Below are 24,397 nucleotides of genomic sequence, written 5' to 3'. Positions count from 1 at the left end.
TGTGGTCATTTTCCTAGCCTAACGTTGTTTTTTTTGCTTGCTTTGATTTGTCATTTAGCTAATATAATTGAGTTGTGGGTAAATAAGAATCCTTTCCAATAATTTCTCCTTTTCAGTTTGTGTGCATGAATTCATTTCGATCTTAACTGTAGACCCTGCACACCTTTGACTCATTCCAGTATCCAGTCCTGAAAACTTGCTAGAATAATTGCTGCGACAGAGACACATATATTAAAGACATGTCACATAAGAACATACTGTTCTGTTAGCTGTTTATGGAAATTCCAGAGATCTAAAGGATGTGTTAATCAAAAAACAAACCATTCAATTGGGTGACTCCAGTGTGCGAAATACGGGGGGTCCGGGGGGGCTAGGCACCCCCGATTAACCCATGAGACCCCCTGAAAGCCTCAAAAGCAAAATTTGAAGGGGGTCTCAAATTTCGTCCAAAAAAAAAATATATAGGCCTATATTTATATTTTATTGTCACTAATGCTCATTTAAATGTGTTTAAGCTCACCATGTCCAGTATTCAGAATTGTAAACATTTATTCACAAATATGTTCTATTTTTTGCCAAGCAGAGCCAGCCAGTCCTGTGCGCGTATGCAAATTAGCCATGTGCGCCAAACAGAAGAAGGGCCCTATCTTGCGCCCGGGGCAATTAACTTTCTACACCGACGCATGTGTCGTTGCTAGTTTGCACCCGGCTTTTCCCCCTGAAGTTAAGTAAGCTACACGTTGTAAGTTACGTAAGCTACACGTTGCAAGTTACATATGTTACGTAAGTTGTAAGTTACACGTTGTAAGTTACGTAAGTACTTACGACCTGCGCGCATGTTTTTTTTTTTTTACTTGCGCAGGTCAAAAAATACATTTTTCATGTATTTGTGATCCCTAATAACTTCTTACCACTTCTGAGTTGGCCTACATTCATGAAATAGGCCTATATGAACGGAACAAAACTCAAAATAATTATAATAAAATAACTCAAAAAACTTAATAGTGAATGTTAGAGAGATATGTCTCTTCATATACTTTTACCTTCAGAAGTTATATTATGTGGATCAGAGCTCACTCATTTAGTTTACTTAAAAAGTGAACCTTGGAAAGGTCAAGTACAGCAAGTACAAAAAATAGTTAATGAAGCCACTTGAATATTTAACAGCTAGAATAATGACCTTAGCTTCTACTCTCTTTCTGTCCATAGATCAAAAACCAGTGGACAAACTTCATAGTAAAATATATTTATTCAGGATGACTTCACAGTCCTGGATCGCAATAGTTTGCAAGTGGACCTGGATTTTTGAAAGTGCAAATAGTGTATATTACATCATTTGACAGTACATTTCATAAAAAATCTCAAAATGATTGTATAATTGATGCGTTAAACAGGCATTTTTTTGTCACACAAGTATAACATTAATATAATATTTTTAAATTTACAAAAATATTTTTCACATTAAAAAAAAGGCATAAAACGATTTCCCCCCCAAATAAACATTGGCAGTTCAATTTGAAAGTAGGCAAAAACTGTAGAATCAGAATATTCAATAAAAGGAGAAGAAATATACAGCCACATACAAACACTATACACCATACAATTGAGTGGCAAAAACAACACCTTGGCGCAATCATGACCAATTGATCAATACATACTGTACATGACAACACACCAGTTCAATACAGGTTCATCTAAAGCTGCATTCACACATGGATACATTATACTGCACAGCCAAACCATTACATATTCATAACTGATGATGCATGCAGCCAAATATATTTACGGCCATTTCCTTACCCTAGGTTACTCATGCAACATGAAATCAACTGCTACTAAGGGGACAAACATCCCATTGCCGAATCCCTTCAATAGCTAACATGTACAGCCCACAGTGTGCTAGGGTAGCTGCAAAGTTGTAGCTTTCATTGGACAGAAAGCACTGCACTTCCAGAAATGCTGTATGCCACGCATGACAGCAATGACAAAGCGTTACACTCGTGACCTTCTTTTAGGGCCTTGTTTGAGATGATAATTTCTAAAGATGGATAAAATAAAACGAAAGCAAAAGAGGCTTCAACCCCTTGGAAGTACAACATATACACAACATATTGGATTAACTTCAGTCTTGAGACTATGGACATTTTTGTGAAAAATAAATAATAATTTTAAGCAAAAGGGATCGGCAGCAAGTAATGTTTTTAAGATCTAAAGGGTTACATGCATCGAAAAGAATGATAGTTATTTTCCAACATATGATTTTAAATACTGTACAAGGATCAACTATTGTGCATAGGCTAAGCTACAGCTGTAGCTATGCTCAAGGTTCACAGCATTTAATTCATTTGAGAACAGTGGTAGAAGCCTGAGGGGGAAATTACCAAGCGTGTAGTGCTATTAAAAATATAATTCATGTGCTGGCCGTACTTTCAACTCAAAGTACGGCCAGCACATGAACTATAATGTGCTATTATGTGCACTCTTGTAAGTGTGAGTGTGATGTTGTTCTTCTCTCGTAACTGTGAGTGTGATGCTGTTCTTCTTCTCTTGTAAGTGGTAGTGTGATGCTGTTCTTCCTCTCTCGTAAATGTGAGTGTGATTTCTTCTTCTCTTGTAAGTGTGACTGTGATGCTGTTCTTCTTGTCTTGCGAGTGCGATGGTCTAAACGTGCCCTCAGTGTGTTCCTGAAGTGTCCAGCAGCATTCTTCTGAACCCTTCACTCCTCTTTGTGTTTGGTGGGGAAACGCTCCAGCAGGGCCCTCAGCACGTTTCCCGGGATCTGCTGGTGCCGGTCGATGAGCGACTGCACCGCCTGCTGCACCTTAGTGGGTGGAGGGGCGAGCGACACTACATCAGTAAAGCTTGGATTGTTGATACCAAGTAGTCATTCAAAACACAGTTGAATCAAAACAAAGGGTTTCCCTTTACGGTTCCCTCTTTACACAGCTATAGGGAGGCACAGAACATGGCTCTGGTTAAAGCATCTAGGAAAACCGAGCCAACTATGTGCTATTAGGAGAGAACTTCCAAAGTGTAAGAGACTAGAAAAAAGCAGATAGACACAGGGTCCTTCTTTGCATTCATGACGACATGTAGTATTGAAACAAAATAAAGACATGCTTGATTAATTACACATGTATGTGTTAATAATCACAGTCTTGTGGAAAAGAAGATGTCAAGGATGCACCAATAAAAGATCCTCTACAGTAGGTACCGAGTATGAATTTTAAGAGTATGGGCAAAAGCAGGGCAGCCATCCCTGACCACATTTACGTTCTGTCCAGAAAGAAACCTACAGAATAACAAGTTGCCTTCCATAATGACATTTAAATACATTTATGGAGGGCAACCTCACCACATTGTATTCAAAAGGCATACTTACTTTAGCTGCTAATTCCACAGCGTTGACGTTGGGGTCGTATGGGATCGGCTCCCCCAAGTAGGTACGGAACTTAACTGGAAAGCCCCCATAAATCGGAGCGAATGGCAGTCGAAACCTCTCATAAAGCCACCGGAAAAACTCTACAGGGAGAGAAACAATATGCCAATGCAAGGAAGTAAGACAAATAAGTTGATAAGGGAGTATAAGTGAATAAGAGTTTAAAGGTGCTGTAGGTAGAATATATAATATATACCAGTGGAGATTTCTCTAAGACTGCAAGGGAAGCTCGGCTTCCCTTAAAATAAAAAAATGTAATGGTCAAATATATGTTGTGTTAACATTTCATTGACTAAAAATGTGTTAGAACACGTCCATCTCAAAGACGAGTTTGTTCAGATGATTGATTTGATTGACAGCGATTTTGAACTATAAAACGCCCCGGAGCTCTCTTTAGTCCTCAGTCCCATCACGGATTTTGCAAGCGAGTCGAAAGTCAAACTGCAACCTATTTCTTGATAGGGTTAGGGTTGCTTGGCGAAATTGCTAGACAATTTTCATCTTAGATTTCATACACTATGCACAATTCCTTGTTTCAGTTTAACAGAATTCCCACATTTACTTATACGGCCATCACTTCAAGTTCTGTATTCAGATCAGGACTTGCAGGGTGACAGGGAAAAGCTGTGTGATTTATTGGGGTTCCTTAAAGACATGGAGTTGGACAGTGCAATTCCTTTACAAACAAACAATTGGAGCTACATCTGCAGGTGTAGAGCTTCTCCTGTTTAAAGAGGCTCAAGTCCTACACCCGTAACACAATGGGCCAAGGCTGTTTAAGCAGCCTTGCTCTACTGGCCATTGAGAGGACACTGGTCAAGTCACTGGAAAATACAGCTAGTTGGTATGACAGGGTCACAGAGCATTTCCTTGAAAAGGAACAAAGAGCAGAATTGACAGATAAATAAATTGACAACTTATATGATGTAGGCCGAAAATGACCACAGATTAGGCAGGGGAGGGAAAGTTTGCCTACTGATAAGCACATGGCCCACGAGACTGATTCACGTATAAGAGAGAATCCAAGACAGTCAGATGTCTTGGATCTGGTATATGGTTATATATATAATATATATATGGAGGGGTAAACATGCAGGTTTCATGCAACATAAGGCTATGACATTGTGTGTAAACTGCTCGTTCGGCACTTACTCAGCCTTCCCAGCGATCTGAAGCCTTCCCGCAAATTCCGCGTAAACATCGGAATGATGGGCTGCGAGAGGGAAAGATGGAGAGAGTTTTATAAAACAAAATCACTTTGCCTCATTAAGCAGACGACAAACAACGACGAGTTGACGTGACAATGATGATGATGAAGATGACGATGATGATGAGGACGTGAGACGGGCTGCCTTACCACCTGGGCGTCGATGGCCACCTGGGCGAAGCCCCTGCGGTGGCCCCAGATCAGCGGGTAGGTCTCGTCGCTGAACAGTGCCTCCCGCACGCCGCCAGGAGAGATGCCCAGGAGATGGCCGCCGCGCAGGGCCCTCACACACTCCTCCTGGGGCCCGTGTATCACGCTGAACACCTCCAGCAGGGGCTTGATGCCTGCCGCCGGGCCGAGACAGAGGGGTGCGGTGGGTCGGGGGGAAAGGATCAAGACCAAAGCAAATGAGGCCAGAGACCGGGCAGCTAAGTCAAGACGACATGTTGATAATGGTGTGGTCGTCTAGCAACAGGGTTGGAGCGCACGCGTACCAGGGCGTGTGCGTGCATATGTGTGTGTGTGTGTGTGTGTGTTGTGTGTGGCTCAACCCGCTAATGCGTCAAACATGACATTACTCCTCGTCGTACAGGTGCTAGAAGCACATGCTGTGCTTCTACTATATATACCCTAGTTTATTTTTGAGCCAGTAACCTTTTTGGTTTGCTACATTTGCTATCTATACCGTCATTACAGCTAGTCTGCCTCTAACGTCTGACTTATGAGACTTAGAAAAACCCAATACCTAAGTGACATTATGCTAAGCGACATTGTGTTGTATAAAAAGAAAGGCTTGTACAAATTTAAAAAGCTGAAAAACTACCTGACAATGCATACACGTTTACTGGACATTTATGGACATTTGTATACTTCCACGACACTTCATAATGTTCATAGTGAGATCCGATTCATATCAAGTGTGCCACGGAGCCTCCCACACAGTCCTGATCACGCCGAGGAGCAGCCAAACAAAGTACAAACATTTCTAGTATTAATAACGTTTATCCGTACTGAACTTTTGCTATTTGCACAATGAGACTCAACTTTTCCATCATATATGTTATTTTATGTCAGAGGCTTTAATCACAATTCTTATGGTCATGGTCCTGCAATCACAGTACACTAATTACATTTGAAGAATCACATCAGTGCAGGATGCCAAACTATAATTGGATCGTTTGTTTTCAAGTAATCCAGCTCTGTGGGAAGCATTGTTTCTAATGCTTCAATATGTAGATTTGTTCAAACAAACAGATTAACAAATGGAACAATTAAGGCTTTCCATATGCTGAGATGAGACCATGATTCAGCTTCCTTACGGATACTTTAATCCTGGTAATTTAATCCTGTCTTTATCCTACCTAGTTCTACCTCCAAGCATTTTGGTACAAAAATATTAAAAATGTTCTGAGTTGAAACCAGGATTAGCGCTGAAGATTATGCCGTCTTCCTGGTAATTTGATTGTGCTTTATGTGTGTCTGTGTGCGTGTGTGTGTATGTATGTATGACTAAGTGTGTGCGTGCATATCTGCCTGCCTAGCTGGGTGTGTTCTTGCGTGCGTGTGTGTGAATGTGAATGGAGGCTTATGTCTCAGTTATGCCTATGAATATCCTAAAAGGGGTGCCTCCACACTAGGCTTCTACCCACTATAAGAGGGTTGTGCTTCTATCTAGAGCGTGACCGCTCCCCTTTAAGAATAATGTACACCCCTGAATGCATGTGTAGCCCAGGCATACCTGGAATCTTAAAGACGAGGTGGTCAGCGACTGAGTGGCAGGTGCGCCCCTTCTGAAGGATAACACTGGCCAGGAAATAGTAGTAATCAATGGGAATGGCTCCATGGTAGTACACGATCAACGCAGCCCCTTCTTCTGGAATCTTCTCCATCCCATGGATTTCATAACCTGACAATGAAGCATTTCAAAAATATGTAAAATTTTAGAATCACCTTCATCATCAAACACTGACCACTTATACACTAATTCAATTTTGGTCTTTAGGGTTAGGGCAGAGTTAGGGCAGCAGGCTTGTAGGCAGGCATTTGTGATTTGTGAACATTGAATCTTTAGCCTTAGCACATGATGGGGGCTTAAGCTGCAGCTGAAGCCCCCAGCATGCGCTTAGGCTAAAGATTTCTAAATACCACAACAGTTTAAATGTGCCATCATAAACAGCATCCTTGTCATCTTCTTTAACACTCTAGTGTCAATAAACATACACATTATAAACACATTATAAATTGCAGTTTTCACAAGTACATTTGTGGACTACTTTTGGTTCTGCCTTGAGGCTGCTAAGTGTGGGAGTTTCCTCAGTTAAACACCAGCACTATCACACTCATATGTGTGAGTTTCTGCACTTGAATAAACTATTAAAGGAAGTGTCACAGGATGGGAGTGTTTTATGGCTCTGTACGCCTATGAGGTCTACCAATGTAACTTTCAGTAAATGGTGCTTGTAAGGAACAGAAGTTCAAATTAAATCATTGACCTGAAGATTGACTATTGTTTGACCTGGTACTTAATGTTGAACACTGACACCGGATCAAGTTTCTACATAATAGCCAACAAACCAGAAGAAAGACAGAGTTTGGTGGGGCTTGTTACCGACGTGTTTTTTCTTCTGAATCAATCAAATCATCAACAAAACAAATGACATGCCACAAGGGAGAAGCTCTAATGTGTTTTTTATTAGTAACATCATAACAAAATTTCCCTACTGCAGAAGTAACAGGTTTAACGTTTGTGTTTGTGTTTTGAATCCCAAAATATCTTCTGCTTTGTAACTTGAGTGGCTTCTTTTGTTAGTGTTCTTGCCGTTGTGTTTTCACCAGTTTAATAGAAGTTTGTTTGTTTCTTTGTTTGGGGTTGTTTGATGTTTACTTCTGTTGTGCAACAGACGGTGACTCACTATCCACCATCATCACAAGCACGCACGTGCCCCCACACACACACACACACACACACACACACACACACACACACACACACACACACACACACACACACACACACACACACACACACACACACACACACACACACAGTATAAATGGGATACATGTAAAACAAATAATAAAATAAATAAACTTTGGCATTGCTGTTGCACGATTTAAAAACAAAATATTATTCCACAGCGCTGAGAGATAACTGAAATCCAAGCAAGAATTCCATTGCCATTCCCACTGAGAACTTGACCCTTACCATGCCATATGGCTCCGTGGCCGTCCCAGAGAGTAGCCAGGGTCTTCCTGGCTCCGTCCCACAGGTTGTTGCAGTACGCGTCCTTCAGTTGGTTCTTCCTCTGCGGGCCGAAGCAAGAGACAGACAATTCACGAGTGTCATAGCAACAGGCTTAAGAATTGCTATTCTTCTCTTTTTAAAAACAACAATCAGTGTGTTTACATGCACACAGAAAATCTTGGTTTTAACATGGTTCCCGGGATTTCCAGGTTTTTAACTGCCATGTAAGCACAGAAGCTGGGTTACGCACCCGGGTTTCCCTCCCAGAGGGGAATAGTATTGATAATTTATTTGTCGATCATTACAATAATTAGGAGAGGTGCACTGCCTGGTTCAAATTATCTTTGAATAATAATAATATTATGAATACTAAATGTATACATATAATTTAGCTTGATGACAACACTGCAAACGTAAATGTTTCATAAATGTAAATGTTTCACTCTATGATCCGTTTATTGCTATGGATGTGTTTGAACTTGATGTAATTTATAGGATGTATATATTTAAAAACAAAACTCCCACACAGGATTATGATTCTCTAAAAAAATCCTCAAGACAGGGTTTGTACCTTATAGACGTGGACAAAGAGTATGGAGAGGTAGAGGAGGATGACGATGAGAAAGGGCAGGATGAAGACCACAGCCAGAGGAGTGAAGACCCACAACAGGTACTCCATGACACTGAGGTAATCCTCCGCCTTGCCCAGTCCAGCCCACTCCTCCCATGAATGGAAGACACAGAGCTGGGTGGAGAGACACATCACATCATTAGGATCAACATCTGACATCTGAGATCACAATTAAAACATAGCACCAAAAACTCCCAGCTCAAAATAGTCCAAATGAATTAGGACTGGTGGTATTTGGTTTCATCCAAATACATGTATCCCACTAGTCCAAATGGGATAATGGGATTTATTTACGCTTGAATACTTTTCCGATCTAGCTCACAGAGACACACACACACACACACACACACACACACACACACACACACACACACACACACACACACACACACACACACACACACACACACAATACCAGGAAGGAGGAAAAATCATCCGCTGTGGACAGGCAGGACTGGTTCCTGACGTCTGACATACTGGTAGCGTGGCCAGCAACCAGACCAGTCCGAGAGCTGACCAGCTCCCAGCCCCGCAGCTTAGCTCAGTGCAGGCTGACCCTAGTAACAGGAAGGGCACCAAACAAATAATGAACATAACATGTTTCACAAACATAACAAGCTCAGTGAACTAGTATGGCCTGGAAAATTATTCTTGTTTGTAGTTGTTTGGATCACATTGCATAGTGATAGCTACAAAAACATACTACAGCTACATATTTTGAGTTTAATTCAATACAAATCACATCAAATGTGGTTAAGGAACATGGTGTTCGATTGCAAATGCTAAACCAAGACATGCAACGTATAATTAGAATAACATTTTAAATATATCAAGAAGGGTTACAACTACAATATTTTAAAGCTGTTTGCAACACTATCTTAATAGTACTGCCAGAACCTTGGGTCATAGCGGGCAAACGCAACAACAATCATTAGGACGTGGCCATACCAACATGGGCTTCGCTTACTGAGCATAAAATGTATGTTTTTTTAATTTATTTTATAAAATATAGATACGGCGAGCGAGAGGTCTTGAATAAATATCGAATCGATCGATAACACATTATAATGGCATTTGACAGCAACCTCTGGCTATCATTATTAAGTTACTGTGACATTTCCAACACCAAATTTGTATACAACACCAATGTATTACTTTCAGCCGATTTAAAAATATCAGATGATTGTGTATCTCCTGTAGAATTCAGATCAAGCGAATCTCCAGATTCTTACCTTTTGATTAAGATTTTAGTTTGAATCATCAGCTGCCAGGTAGATATGAAAGAAGTAGCGATGGACTGATCGACCCGGACCCTTCTCAGGCGACACTCCTACCCCGGAAATCATCCGGAAGTTCGGCTATTTACGCATATGTTTCTACTACCATGTGTTTACGTTCGAGTCATACCTGAAACGTGAACTTTTTACATGCACATGCAGGTGTATGGTTGTGTTTGTTTATTATCAACCTGTACAGTTGGAATTAGACGTCCGGTTAGGATAACTACATTTATAGACTTCTTATTTTGGATTCATCATGAATGAAGGATATACTTAGCGTACTGTAACCTCTTTGTCGTGAAAACATCATCAATATCAACATGATGATGATCGAAACGAGCCGGTGGAGCTTGGTTGCGGATATCTTCTTTTCCTCGAACAAATCTGACAAGCAAACCACCCATTGCCTGTGTTCCAGAGCCTTTGTACAGTAAGTAGACCAAGCATTAGGATCCACTAATTGAACAGCCTCCTTTCTGTTTATTTGTTCTCATATTTAAGAAAAGCATAATCTAATTCAGTCATGACAATGTCTCTATAACCCGAAACCTTCAGGGACCGTGAATTATATTGCTCTGACAACAGATACCTCAACTATAACAAGGCCAAATCTGAATCGCAAGGTATGTCCAATCAAAAAGAGATCTTGACTTCAAACGTTTGATCATAATTAAGACCAGGTCCTCATGGTATTCAATTCGAAGTATATTAATTTCATAACTTATACACGTACATTAATTACTTCCCATATATCAACGTAGATCATGAAGACTTTGAAGAAGATAAAGAGAATGTAGAGGACTATGTGGAGGAGGAGGAGGAGGAAGAGGAGGAGGAGGAGGAGGAGGAGGATGAACTGTTAGATGAAGAGGCTCAACTAATGGCCAGCATGGGTCTACCTGTTGCCTTCGCAAGTCACTCTGTAAAAAAGAAAACCGTAAGAGACCGCCGGCACTGCTTCCACTTTTACCGTTTTTGTTACACACAGATGAAAAGCACACACAACCCTACATTAGTCTCTATACATTTCTGACAGGCTAGGAGAGCGAAGCGGAGGGTTCACTTGGCAGCACCAACAGAAGAGGAGGAGGAGGATGATGTTGATGATAACATGGTTGATATGGGAGAAAAAGAAGAGGCAGAAAAGGAGCCTGAAAGTGTGCAAGGTAATACATCTCAAGTCATCCAGGTATATCCAAGTCACAAATGAATAAAATGATAATGTGAATGAAAAAAATCACAATAACAACCACAGCTTCATGGTTGCTATTTTTGAACGTATCAGTTTTCCAACAAAATAATCATATTTCAAGGTTAGCACCAGAGAATTGATGTTAAAATTATGGTTTCTGAAGTCTGTACACACTTCTCAGCAGACGGCCAGATGGTGACGGATGCACCAGAGGAGACAACAGGAGTAGAGACACAGGATGAAGGCTGGGAGACCTACTGGGGTAAGCAGGTCACATGGTACCATCAGGGATTCCTGTGTCTGTGATGATGATGATGATGATGATGATGATGATGCTAGAACAGTGTTTTATTTTCTAAATGTATTACAGAAGGCTCTAGTAAATCAATTGGAAATGCATATGGATGTTCTTAGTTAAGGAGAAAGGAGGGTTCAGTCTTCCTGATACCTACCTCCACAGGTATTCACTTAGAGTGAATTCCTTTAACCCCCCTCCCTCCCCCCTTCTAAGAGTCAAATGTTTTTGTTTTGGCTCGGCGTCTCATTGTTCAGCTCAACAAGGCCAGGCTTTGCTGTGGCAGGGCTGGCTGGAGAAGCACCCAGAGACCGTGAGCCCTCCCTGGGACGACTGTGACACCAGGGCAGCCTGGGACCAACACGCGGCGGAGGCCTACTACGGCTACTGGGAGCAGTACACGTACTGGGCGGCCCAGGGCTGGACGGCCAGCAGCGGGCCCCGCGACGGAGAGGAGGAGGACCAAGTCGTCACGTCGACTTGGTCCTCCTCCTCTGAACCGCATGCGAGCGTGGACGGCCGTGAAGACGAAGGAAGAGCCGTCGGGGCGGAAGTGGTGCATCATGGGACGAGGGGTGGCAACGCTCAGCCGGACGCCACTGGTAGAAATGCTAACTGTGAGGGAGAGGGGGAGGGCGAGCCGGGGAGCGGTCTGGTGGGGCTCATGGTTGAGATGAGCGTTTCCGAGGGGGAGGCGGGGGGTCCGGCGGGCACCGGAGAGCAGGGAGGCGGCGACGGCGGGAGCCATGGTGAACCGTGCGACGGCGGTAACGATCGCAAGAGAGCAGGCGGAAGCAGCACTGATGCAAAGAACACCGGTAAGGAGCGAGAGGGAGACCGTTAGGACTGATGACTGGTGGATTCAATCTCTAGGGCTGAACATTTAAAGGTGACATATTATACCACCAGGTGTGAGTGTGATTAGCCACTACAAGCCGTTTTGAAAATCTGCCTCTTCTGTCATCACAAGTGGGCGTGTCCACCTAGATGTGTGCCAGATAGATCAGTCTACCAGCCTACCCAGTGGACTGTAGCAAACGTTGCTCATCTATCCGTCACACATCTAGGTGGACACGCCCACTTGTGATGTCAGAAGAGGTTTTCAAAATGGCTTGTAATGGCTAATCACACTCACACCTGGTGCTATAATATGTCACCTTTAATTTATATATTATCGGAAACGTATGATGGGCAAGTGCAATATCCTGATTGCAAGAGATGTCAATTTTGGATCCGGGTCAAATGTGTAAATGTAAATCGATGTCATACAACGGCCATAACACTGTTCTGAATGAAGTGCTGCAGAGAGTGCTACACATTTGTTTTGTGTGTTGAGGTGTTCTGTTTTCCAGATGCATCTGTGTGTGACCACAGGTTCCCAGCAGAACGGTAGCGTCCACGGCAGCCTCCATGGAGCCGACCGGAGAGTGGCTCCCAGTAGAGGGGAGGATGAGGGCGATGACGAGGAGGATGACCTACCAGGAGGAGGCTCCAAGGTGAAAAGAAGGTATGTTTCACATGGGACGTTCACAATTGTGTAGCGATTAGTGACTTCGCAGCTCATTTGATCCAGACATGCGTGCTCTCCTCAGTGACAATAAAAGCCTTGTTGTCAGGAGGACTTTTGGTTTTGGTTTAATACATTACACGGTGCCAAAAGAGCAAAAACATGTGAACTTTGTTACAGCGTAATGGTGTGTTGTGGTTGACTTTACCATTACGTTGGGCAATAACCGTAATATTTGATTTCTGATGTTCTCTTGCAGTCATGAGTTGGACGTGGAAGAGCTTCCTGGTTTGTCCACAGAGGAGGCGTGGGATAAACTCGGTCTCAAGCGCAAACCGGACGCCCTGTAAGTTTGAGCTCTGTGCTCTTCTGACCTGCTTTTCTAATGTACCTAGCAGGTTAGAGCCTGCTTTACTTAATGTAGGTGCTGGGCAATATATTATAGTTATGAATAAGTAATAAGGTAATCTACTAACTATAAGTTAGTTGAACCCTTTTGCTATTATTTTACTATTATTTTTTATTTTTAACATTTTTATTCAGATTCATTGAAACTGAACAGAACAGAGAACGTTCTGTTCTCTGTTCTTGTGTGCTGCTGCTTCTCTTTTTCGCCATGCTTACCTCAAAGAGAATGGCCAAATTTTGCAATTGGATGCGATTCTTCTGATCTCCCGTTAATTTGACTGTGTGTATGTGTGTGTGTGTGTGTCTGTCTGTCTGTGCACGTGTGCTTGTGTGCAGGTTCGACAGCGTTCTCACATTCAAACCCAGTCCGGTCCAGAAGAGCCGACACGGTGCGCAGGCAGGTCGGTCTCATCGTAAGAAGCGAGCCAGCGCCGCAGGGAAAGCCGTCCACAAGTTAAACAAACACACCTTCTTCCCTGAGGAGGGCCCAGGCACCACACAGCCACGGATCAGTGCAACCCTCCAGAAGGTGAATTTACATTGTGTTATTATTTATCGTAAACGGACGTTGTCTCATGATGACGAGGCTCTGAAATCAGCATATTGGATATGTTTGTTTCACAAGGTGATTGTTAAATTGGAATATATTTTGAAATATAAATGCATTCCAGTGCGTAGTATGTATGCCCTATATTTAGTCTCGGTGACTTTTATTCACGAAGTGCATGAACGCTGTGACCAATTTTATGTGGGCCCTTTTAAAAAAATAACATTTATTTTACATTGATTTGCCAAATTATGATTATTTATACATCAAACTAGTGTAGGTATTGACCTATTTATTTATTTTAAACGTAAACGTAATCCCAGAGGTGTCCCCCCTCTATCCCCCCCCCCCCCGCTGTGTGGCTAGGTGCAGGGCTTCCTTCAAAAGGCCCAGAGGGAGCGGGAGCCGGGCATCCCGGTCCCTGACCTGGGCTCTGCAGGATGCTCCCGGGACCCCAGCAGACGTGACACCCAGGCCCCGTGTGGGACAGCACCGCCAGAGAGGCTGCTTCCGGAGGCGGTCAGCAGGGTGGAGGAGGTGGAGGTCAAGGAGAAGAGTGTGACGGTGGTGGAGGAGGGGCTGGAGGTCAAGGAGAAGAGTGTGACGGTGATGGAGGAGGGGCTGGAGGTCAAGGAGAAGAGTGTGACGTGGATGTATGAGGAGGTGCAGGAGGAGGACATGGAGGCCCAGGAGAAGCAGGCGGGGCGAGAGGTCTACACTCTGGACATCCCGGACTTCCTCCTGCCAGACGGACCGGAGGGCGACATAGCAGGTGAGCCTTTCCTTCCTGTAACCTGAAGAGAGTTTCGGACCCAAGTTTAGAAGGGCCCCTGGGAGCCATTATACCAATGAGATTCCTCCAGTGCAAGGGTCAGAAAACGGCTTCAAATGCTGTGTATTGAAATGTAAATAGGCTTGAAAGTTTGAGTACAATTCTGTTGTGTAGAGCAATATCTGCCATAAGTGTCATAAGGCAGATCTCTTGTCGTTGTCCAAAATCGATCGAAAGTTCCACAAAATTGAATGCAAGTCTGTGTTGTGCCAGCTCCCGCCAGGGCAGAGGAGGAGGAGGAGGATGTGGGAAGGCCGAAGAGGCGCGGGAAGGCGGGGAAGACGCGGAACAGGATGTGGAGGAGGGGGCGTGGCGACGACATGCCGGAGGACATGAAGGTGGAGCCGGAGCTGGCCAAGTACTGGGCCCAGCGGTACCGACTCTTCTCCCGCTTCGACGAGGGCATCCGCCTGGACCACGGTGTGTGTGTGTGTGTGTGTGTGTGTGTGTGTGTGTGTGTGTGTGTGTGTGTGTGTGTGTGTGTGTGTGTGTGTGTGTGTGTGTGTGTGTGTGTGTGTGTGTGTGTGTGTGTGTGTGTGTGTGTGTGTGTTCCCTCCACTGCTAGTTTAAAACACAAATGGTTGTCAAATCAGCAGATTTCTGGGTTATTGTTTACCTTTTTATGAGGCCATTTCTCTCTCCCCAAATGCACATGAGTCATCACACATCTCTTTAAAAGTCCTAGTGAGTGAAAGTGAAACATTTGAGTTAGTGCAGTTTTAAGAAAGGGGAGCCATTATTGGGTGATAACAACAACAAAAGAGGTCTGAAAAACAAATTCTACATGTTGAAATGTTATTGCGTGCGTGTTTGGGTGCATTAGGGGTATATATATATATATATATATATATACATATATAATGTAATGACTATATAATATAATGACTCCTCAAACCCTGGTCATCTGGATCAGATGGTCCTGGGTGTAATGTCACTAGTGCTCGGCCTGCGTTCCGCCTTTTATTCACACAGATCTTTAGTGTTCATCTTTCAATACATTGCTCAGACTGCACTCTGAAATGTAAAGTAACTCAAAGACTGGAACTGGGAGATTCCAGAAAGCATGGAGACTTGGTGAATTTGATAAATGATCAGCTAGTTATGGCTTAACGCAACACTCAATCTGCACCAAGTTAAACTGTAGGCTCAACCCAAAATCAAAGCAAAACCGGCGCTGGTGAAAAACTGGGTGGCTCTGTCTGGTTTGATATGGCCTAAATCGTATCATGTTCATGTATATAATGGTGTGACCTTCATTGTAATGCTCTTCCAGAGGGCTGGTTCTCCGTCACTCCAGAGCGGATCGCCCACCACATCGCCCTCAGGGTGAAGGAAAGCTTTGTGAACTCCCACCTGGTCATCGACGCCTTCTGCGGCGTGGGGGGCAACGCCATCCAGTTCGCTCTCTCTGGGAAGCGAGGTGGGTCTTTATACACAGTATTCAGTATTCTCTGTTCACATTAAAGAGAATTAGCAGGGTGGCCACCCCTAGTTAATTTGTTGTGCGGGGGGAAAAAACAGACGTCACGTACAAGTGAGTTTGCTGTCCTGTGTGCGAATAAACAAATAATTTTTGTTTTAATTGATTTTTACATATTTTGACATACGCCGTGAATTAACTGGAGATGCCAACCTGTAAGTTGCTCTTTAATGACTTTAATGACTGTGTGGACTGTTGGGACGTCGTGCACAGCTAGGACAACATGGACACGACCCCTAAAGATCTGTCCTCCCTCCTCCCAGTCATCGGTATCGACATAGACGCGTCGCGTCTGGCGCTGGCCCGCCACAACGCCGAGGTGTACGGCGTCGCTGACCGCATCGACTTCCTGCTCGGCGACTTCCTGCAGCTGGCGCCCGGTCTCCGTGGCGATGTGGTCTTCCTGTCTCCGCCCTGGGGCGGGCCGGACTACCTCACCGCCGAGGTGTTTGACATCAGGACCATGATCCAGCCTGAGGGATATCCTTTATAGACCATGCCATTGGGGCGGGAGGGGGCGGTTGAGGAGAGGGGCGACCAATCACGCGGAAGCACGCAACGTATTGTAGTCATGTGACATCACAGCATCATGTTATCGCCGCTGCTTCTGATCTGTGGATGCAATAATAACCACAACATGTTTATCCGTTTTGATTAGAGCTTGAGTTCACTTTGAAGCTGTTTGAAAAACAATGACCTTAATCGGCCCAAGCATCCCTGTGTTTTGGGGTCTGTACTTAATGACCTTTCAACGACATCCGGTGGTTTTCGAGCCCCTGTTCGAAATGATTAACATCCCTGGCCCACAATTTTCTCGGTTTGATATTTTATTGTGTTAAATTTTCTACTGATACGTCCATGGGTCATGCGTCTTTCTCCTTAACCAGTCACACTTTTGAGATCTTCAGGCTGTCCAAGCTGATCACTGAGGACATTGTTTACTTCCTGCCTCGGAATGCCGACATGAACCAGGTGAGTTTTATGTTTTGGATCATTAAACATCATTTATCACCGTGGCGACCACAATTATCAGAGACGCCAATAGATTAGCTCATATTTCACTTATTTCACAAAATAGTGTATTATTTTTTCAATACCATACATTGAATACTGATTCAATATCAACCGCAGTAGGGATTAGCAATATAATCAAAACACTGCAGAAAATACTGCAAGGGAACACAGTGTATAGCCGTGTTATAGCCTTCCACCATGATAAGGAGGCTGACAATCCACCCATTTTCTCAGATCGCTTCTCTGGCTGGACCAGGTGGACGGGTGGAGGTGGAGCAGAACTTCCTGAACAACAAGTTGAAGACCATCACTGCTTACTTTGGAGGGCTCATCAAGTCTGAGGACTGACATAACCCTGTTTTTTGTTTTTTTAAGGATGTTTTTTTAACAAATGTTTAATTGTTGTCATTTTTTTAATTGTGTATCTGATTTATATTGTCCACAAATTAAACGGTTATTTTATGATGTGCTTTCAGAAGTTTGTGTTCATAAGGATCAACGTACACATTATGGCAAGGCTTGTTTATTTGCTAGTCAGAGTTGTCAAAAACCAAAAATAACAGCAGAATATGTTTTATGTCGTGGAACATATATAGTGACAAGCCACTTCAGAGAGACCATTAAGCAGACTCTCTTGAAAAATATGAACGCTAATTGCGTTGAAGTATGATGAGCGAAAAAAAAACCTTTTTAAAATAGGAATCTGTATTGAAAGTAAAAAGTAGTTTGGAAGTAGATTTAGACACAAGCTGTCATGTATTTAAAAATGTTGGGTCAGAAGGATGAGGTCAGTTACGTTACATTGCATCATGCCGAGGCAAGGCCTGGTTGCTGAGGCAACCAAAACAAACGGTCAAACCAACATGAAAATCATCTTCAGAAATGTTGACCGAAGCTGTCCATAACTACACCAGACTAACAGAGTGCACATCAAGAAATCGGTACAGGTGGGCTATACGGGGTAACATATGTGGTCTACTTATCGCAGTGTGCAGAAAGTGAGTTGGACCATGGTGCATTTACAGTTTGCTATTTATCAGAAGGCTTTTCAAGATGGCCGCCATCTTAAAGCCACATGCTATTGATGAGGGTGAAAATAAGCAAAAACAAGTCTTTTTCTTTTTCATAATCACAATTCCTCATTCCTTCATGAAAGAGGAAGAAATAAAAACAGTAAATAAGTAATATTGTGTCAGTTTCACAACATACTGGCAAATGAACTCATAAGCGAACATCGAAAGTTGATTTGCAGAAAGTGAAAACAAATGTTTTTCCAGACATGTCCGACAACCAGTTGTATTTTGTGTAAAATGTAACCTGGAATTCTGTAATGTTAGTGTAATGCTTTATTTCTGATACCCGGGGTGATGGGCCCAAACTTCTTATTTGTTCACCTTAGTCTAGGCTAAGTCATTTTATTTACTAATTCAACCAGTGTTTACAAAGAAAAACGTCAATGCTTTCATGAAGGTGAGACAATGGAATGCTGTGCAATAGAAAACAATGGAACACCTAGAGTACATTTATGATATTAAAGCAACCAAGCAATAACCTCTAACCACCGGAACGACCCCATCTCAGAAACACAACTGCAGTTCCCAGTACTGTAGTAGTGTGTGTCTAACTGATGTATTGGCTGGGCCCCCGCCCATAACCAGGGTATCAGCCCCAGTGGAATGTAAGGCATGGCTTGCATGCAGTTAAATATGATCGTTGATATCCAAAAGATTGTAAAAAATGAACGTGTGGAGTGTGTTTGTAATAAACAAACATTGTGTGGGTGAAGAATCTCAAAAGAAATGTGTGAGAAATGTGTCATCTGCTGTCCAGCATGACAATGTAGCCTGCTCTACTTTTATGGAGAGAAAAAAAAAGACAGTGTGCAGTGAGCTATACACATAAAATACAATCACATGTCAATGTGTCCTACATTGTACGGTTGGTTTTTCTACATGAGTTTCAGGCATACAACGAGTTTCATTCATTTGCATCTTAAAAGCAAAAGGGGGACATTTGAAAACACAGTCCATCTATCAATCAAATATACCATCCAGGGGTACGGCACTGAAGATAATCATACTAAAATTTGTGCAAGATAAAATGTTTTGAAAACATCCCCAATTATCACATATCAACTACATCTCTTTGTAATTATGATGAGTTGTAAGCAATTTATCTGTAATAATGTCATAAGGTTCATGAATGCACACGTTTTTGACCACGTCACATCGCATTTGAACAGATTATGCTAACAGTTACTGATTTACTTCCCTCACCGATGAAAGCTAATAGCATTCTGATGGACCAAAGAAACGTTTATGATCAGTGTTATTTAAAAGAACTCTTGAATTTGGCAAAAAAAAACACAGAACCAAAAGAAAAAACAATAACATTTTAGAATACGTAGTGCGTGTGTTTAGAAAAGATGCAAACATTTAACATATCTACATACAATCAAAGCTCATTATTCGTTAAGACACTTTGCCAGGCATTATGGAAATGCAAAAAAATCCCAGAATGAAGTACTAACTAGTTCCGTTCTTAGTCCAAAGAATACTGTCAAGACGCTATTCTTGCTGCTGTTTTTGTGTACCGTAGTTTTATTCACTCTCACACACAGGCACGCACACACAGGCACGCATCCACACATACACACACATTAAGGTTGTCAAAAAAAGGCATTAAAGTAATGAAAATACTGAAAAGCAGATTTATGAAAAATCATTGGCATAGCATTAATAAATACATTTAAAAAAAAAGAATGACCGCAAATAATTTAAAACCCAAAATAACCCAAAATGTAACAAAATAATAGTGGCAACCTTAGGAACACTAAAGAAGATAGTGTGAAACAAATGATAAAACTCATTTACCCATAATTTGCTATAATCCACATCGTCAAAAATCCGGGGAACTTGTAATGGGAGGAAGCCACCGACAAAGTGCTCCTCTCCTCCTTCAGGCTCTGATGTATGTTTTAAGATCAATAGGATGTAGAAATACTGAGAAGATGCACGCCTCACTTCATGCCCCCCCCCCGCTTGCGTCAAGTAACAGAAATAAAAAGCCACCGTTTTTTTTGCAGTTTTTGACAGTTGCAGTATTTTTTTTTGTTGACGTTTTTCTTTTTTTTTTGATAAATCGCTCCACCCATCCCCGCGGGTCAGTCAACGGGTGTCCCCCCCCGCTCCTCCTCTGAGGAGCGCTAGATGAACCACTCCTTCTTGCTCTCCTCGATGGTCTCGGTGAACGCAGGGTCGTTCACGATGATGGCTGCGTCTGCGCAGTCGGCCGACTCCGCCCCCTTGGCCTCGTTGGTGTGGTAGGACCCCTTGTGGCGGAACATGTGACGCACCAGGAACACCACCACGCCCAGGGCCACGCAGATCACCACGGCAACGATCCCTGAGGGGACATGCGGGACAAAGGTTTTTTTCGGGCCCTTATGTTATGACCGTTGATTGATGACCAATGATTCATTTGGCAGTTTAAACCTTATTGCTTTGATCTGACTAAAGATATGGTGCCTTGTTGTTTTGGTTCCGAACACAGAATATTCTAGAGGCACAATGTGAAGCCATTTTTCACATTTTCAAGGACCGGGATTCTCATCTCAACACACCTGCATGTTCTGCTCAATTCGTGGGACAAACACGATGGTGGTATAGGAATGGCCATGGGTGTTTGGTCCCATAGAACACAGATAAACAGAGATGTGTAACGGCTTTACACCATGCAATAGCACTTATGTCTGGTAGCAGAGCAAAACATCCATTCATTTAAACATTCTATAAAGTTCTATAAACATAACAAAGACCACGCTTATGAGTTCACCTACCCACCAACAACCACCTGTATTTAAACCCCACCTCGTAGCATATCTTCACTCCCGCCCTCCACCTTCCCGTCTCCTCCCTACTGTCTAATTTACCGGGATGGAGGATCCATAAAGAGGGAGGATCCATACACCGGACACTACACCACGAGACCTCCACCCAGAGCTCCATCCGAACTCCACCGAGGCCTCCATCCCCCAGCGACCTGTCTTCCTGCTCATGATGTCCTCATCAATAAGCCAACCTAACAGCATACTGTTGAAGGAGTGGTCCGTACATACTGTTTTTTTGTGCAGCTCTCTGCTGACATCAGCGATCACAGTGTCAACGTTGTGCCATTACCTCCAATGACTGCAGAGTTGCGGTCTAGTCTCTCGCGGCTGATCATCTCGTCGTTATATGGGAACACCGCGCCGGCTGGGGAAACAAATTCATCGGTTCAATACATGGCTACTATCGTATCCTTAGGAAAGGCAAGCGCAAGGGAGTTGGCAGGTGTCTTCTGCAGATGTTCTGTTGGCTCCTGTCCTGTAGTTGTGCCGGTGTACATTTCCTCTGTGTCACTGTGTGTATTCTGGCCAATCTGTTTGCGTCTATATGTTGATCCAATATAAATAGTAAAAAAAACACATCAAAAACATTATTTATTCACAGATTCATGAAAATATGAGGTCCATTCACTAACGAAATTGAAGAGAACTAGTCTAATTGTAATAAGGTTGCTGTAACTTCTTGATTAGTATATTGTCTGGCAGCTATTCATTCATTATTTATTTATTATTTATTTATTTTTATGTCACAATTTCTGTCCTGTTTTTTTTCTATGATGAGCTTACCATTCATGTGAATCAATCATCCGTGAAAAACGTGTTCTTCTGGGTCCTATCCCCCTACTGAAACTCCAGCTTGTGTGCGTGCATACGTGCATGTGTGTGCACATCTTTGTGTGTGTGTGTGTGTGTGTGTGTGTGTGTGTGTGTGTGTGTGTGTGTGTGTGTGTGTGTGTGTGTGTGTGTGTGTGTGTGTGTGTGTGTGGGGGGGGGTTACCGGTGTCCATCTGCCAGGGGTCGTTGGCGGAGCTGAGGGGGGAGATGGTGAGGGGCTGGGCCCCACAGTTGGATGGGACCAGGATGCCGTGGGAGGTGACGGGCGCGGAGGCCGGGCCGGAGCGCAGCGCCGCCTTCAGGGGCGCCACGCTGTTGAACTGCACCCGGGACAGGCAGCCCACGAACCCGGGCGTGTTGTAGCGATCGATCAGGATGGAGTCGATCTGCCCCGTTTCTGACGGAGGGACGGAGGAGCAGGCTGGTCACCGCCTAGACACTAACTTACACCAAGTCTAGGGGTGTTGAACCAGGCCTTTATGAGCAAGACCCAGATGTTTTTAGTCTATATACAGTACAATATTGAACACTACTTCTGTATATTTTAATTTACGGCCATGAAAGTGTCCCGTCAGCATGTCCCGTCAGATATATACAATCCTCCATAAGTTCCATATCATTTATAAAACATAGTCTTTTGAATTATATAATAATGATATCAATACATGATATACAATAAAAATAACGATACAAATAAAATAGAAATAAAAAATAACTAACAATACTAACTAACTATATACTTAGAATTATAGTACTACACAAATAATGTGTTCAACAACATCCCCATTTTGAAGGAGCGATGTACCCATGAATGAAGTCGCTCTATTTGAGTCGTCCTTACCATACACCATCCCCAGGAAGATGGTCTTGACCAGGTTGAACTGGGTGTCCGAGGCGTCAGGCAGGGTGTAGGTGGACACGGGATAGTGGTCCAGCTGGAGCAGGGGAGACACACACACACACACACACACACACACACACACACACACACACACACACACACACACAGGGACAGGGTCTGCTCAGGGTGGGGGTGTGAGAAAAGGGAGAGGCTCTTTGCCAGCCGCGGTCTGAAGTGAAAGGGTCTGAGTGTACTGAACAACAAACGAGGCCCATCTATAATTCACCGAGCACATTTGTACTTCCAATAACATGGAGCCCGACTGTCTGTCATGTTGGCATTCCTTTTTACATCTTTGACATTTCTAATCTTCTCGTTTTGTACGTAGACATCTTTTGAGTACATAATGTTTTTTTGTATTCTTGTTTTACATTGAATCTCTTTTCAATTCTACTGCTCTCCTGTACTTTCTGCTGTCACACCCAAATTTCCCGTCTGAGACTGTGTTCAGTGATAGTGATGCTGAGGCTGTAGTGTTCAGTGATAGTGATGCTGAGACTGTAGTGTTCAGTGACAGTGATGCTGAGACTGTAGTGTTCAGTGACAGTGATGCTGAGGCTGTAGTGTTCAGTGATAGTGATGCTGAGGCTGTGTCAGTGATAGTGATGCTGAGACTGTAGTGTTCAGTGATAGTGATGCTGAGACTGTAGTGTTCAGTGATAGTGATGCTGAGACTGTAGTGTTCAGTAATAGTGATGCTGAGACTGTAGTGTTCAGTGATAGTGATGCTGAGACTGTAGTGTTCAGTGAGAGTGATGCTGAGGCTGTGTCAGTGATAGTGATGCTGAGACTGTGTTCAGTGATAGTGATGCTGAGACTGGGGCTGTAGTGTTCAGTGATAGTGATACTGAGGCTGTAGTGTTCAGTGATAGTGATGCTGAGGCTGTAGTGTTCAGTGATAGTGATGCTGAGACTGTAGTGTTCAGTGATAGTGATGCTGAGGCTGTAGTGTTCAGTGATAGTGATGCTGAGACTGTAGTGTTCAGTGATAGTGATGCTGAGACTGTAGTGCTCAGTGATAGTGATGCTGAGACTGTAGTGTTCAGTGATAGTGATGCTGAGGCTGTAGTGTTCAGTGATAGTGATGCTGAGACTGTAGTGTTCAGTGATAGTGATGCTGAGACTGTAGTGCTCAGTGATAGTGATGCTGAGACTGTAGTGTTCAGTGATAGTGATGCTGAGACTGTAGTGTTCAGTGATAGTGATGCTGAGGCTGTAGTGTTCAGTGATAGTGATGCTGAGACTGTAGTGTTCAGTGATAGTGATGCTGAGACTGTAGTGCTCAGTGATAGTGATGCTGAGGCTGTAGTGTTCAGTGACAGTGATGCTGAGACTGTAGTGTTCAGTGATAGTGATGCTGAGACTGTGTCAGTGATAGTGATGCTGAGACTGTGTCAGTGATAGTGATAGTGATGCTGAGACTGTGTCAGTGATAGTGATGCTGAGACTGTGTCAGTGATAGTGATGCTGAGACTGTGTCAGTGATAGTGATAGTGATGCTGAGACTGGGGCTGTAGTGTTCGGTGACAGTGATGCTGAGGCTGTGTTCAGTGAGAGTGATGCTGAGACTGTAGGGTTGCGCGTGGTGTGGTGTTGTGCTGTGCTGTGGTGCAACAGTGACTCACCTGCAGGTGAATGCTGCGGAGGTTCCTGGAGATGTTGACGTGGTGAGGCTGACCGTTGGCCATGTTGCGGTGGTC

At 43.4% G+C, this 24,397-nt stretch overlaps 3 protein-coding genes across 4 annotated transcripts in view; 1 reads left to right on the top strand and 2 right to left on the bottom strand.

Annotated features, from left to right (window-relative positions):
* Positions 1-1,267: 1,267 nt before the first annotated feature.
* tmem68 (transmembrane protein 68) lies at positions 1,268-9,852 on the bottom strand. The gene is made up of 9 exons (XM_084480574.1): positions 9,754-9,852; positions 8,937-9,078; positions 8,462-8,635; positions 7,852-7,951; positions 6,385-6,552; positions 4,797-4,990; positions 4,592-4,652; positions 3,383-3,522; positions 1,268-2,821 (listed from the first exon to the last, which is right to left on the bottom strand). The coding sequence occupies exons 2-9, from the start codon at positions 8,994-8,996 to the stop codon at positions 2,717-2,719; spliced, it is 1,002 nt and encodes a 333-aa protein (XP_084336700.1). The 5' UTR covers positions 8,997-9,078; positions 9,754-9,852; the 3' UTR covers positions 1,268-2,716.
* A 65-nt stretch (positions 9,853-9,917) lies between these two features.
* On the top strand, positions 9,918-17,485 carry tgs1 (trimethylguanosine synthase 1). Of its 2 annotated transcripts, none has more exons than XM_084480573.1 (15): positions 9,918-10,231; positions 10,357-10,424; positions 10,563-10,738; positions 10,838-10,967; positions 11,178-11,255; positions 11,546-12,106; positions 12,663-12,795; positions 13,055-13,141; positions 13,540-13,732; positions 14,117-14,522; positions 14,796-15,002; positions 15,856-16,002; positions 16,326-16,542; positions 16,956-17,034; positions 17,311-17,485. In XM_084480573.1, the coding sequence occupies exons 1-15, from the start codon at positions 10,122-10,124 to the stop codon at positions 17,422-17,424; spliced, it is 2,706 nt and encodes a 901-aa protein (XP_084336699.1). In that variant the 5' UTR covers positions 9,918-10,121; the 3' UTR covers positions 17,425-17,485. The 2 variants fall into 2 exon arrangements, with proteins under 2 accessions (XP_084336699.1, XP_084336698.1); XM_084480572.1 differs by having other exon boundaries at positions 11,175-11,255.
* Positions 17,486-20,281: 2,796 nt separating this feature from the next.
* Positions 20,282-24,397, bottom strand: part of cntnap2b (contactin associated protein 2b) — a gene marked incomplete at both ends in the record, with an annotated part of 23,096 nt that continues 18,980 nt past the window's right edge. The window contains 5 exons of the mRNA XM_084481457.1: positions 20,282-20,481; positions 21,255-21,329; positions 21,960-22,193; positions 22,638-22,731; positions 24,323-24,397. The exon at positions 24,323-24,397 is cut by the window's right edge and continues 59 nt beyond it. Of these exons, the coding sequence (XP_084337583.1) occupies positions 20,282-20,481; positions 21,255-21,329; positions 21,960-22,193; positions 22,638-22,731; positions 24,323-24,397 (678 nt within the window). The remainder of the gene's footprint in view (positions 20,482-21,254; positions 21,330-21,959; positions 22,194-22,637; positions 22,732-24,322) is intronic.

This window comes from Micromesistius poutassou, assembly GCF_964030765.1.
Source record: "Micromesistius poutassou genome assembly, chromosome: 16".
NCBI lineage: Eukaryota > Metazoa > Chordata > Actinopteri > Gadiformes > Gadidae > Micromesistius > Micromesistius poutassou.
Note: the sequence above shows the minus strand (reverse complement) of the source record. Positions and strands in the feature narration are given on the sequence as shown.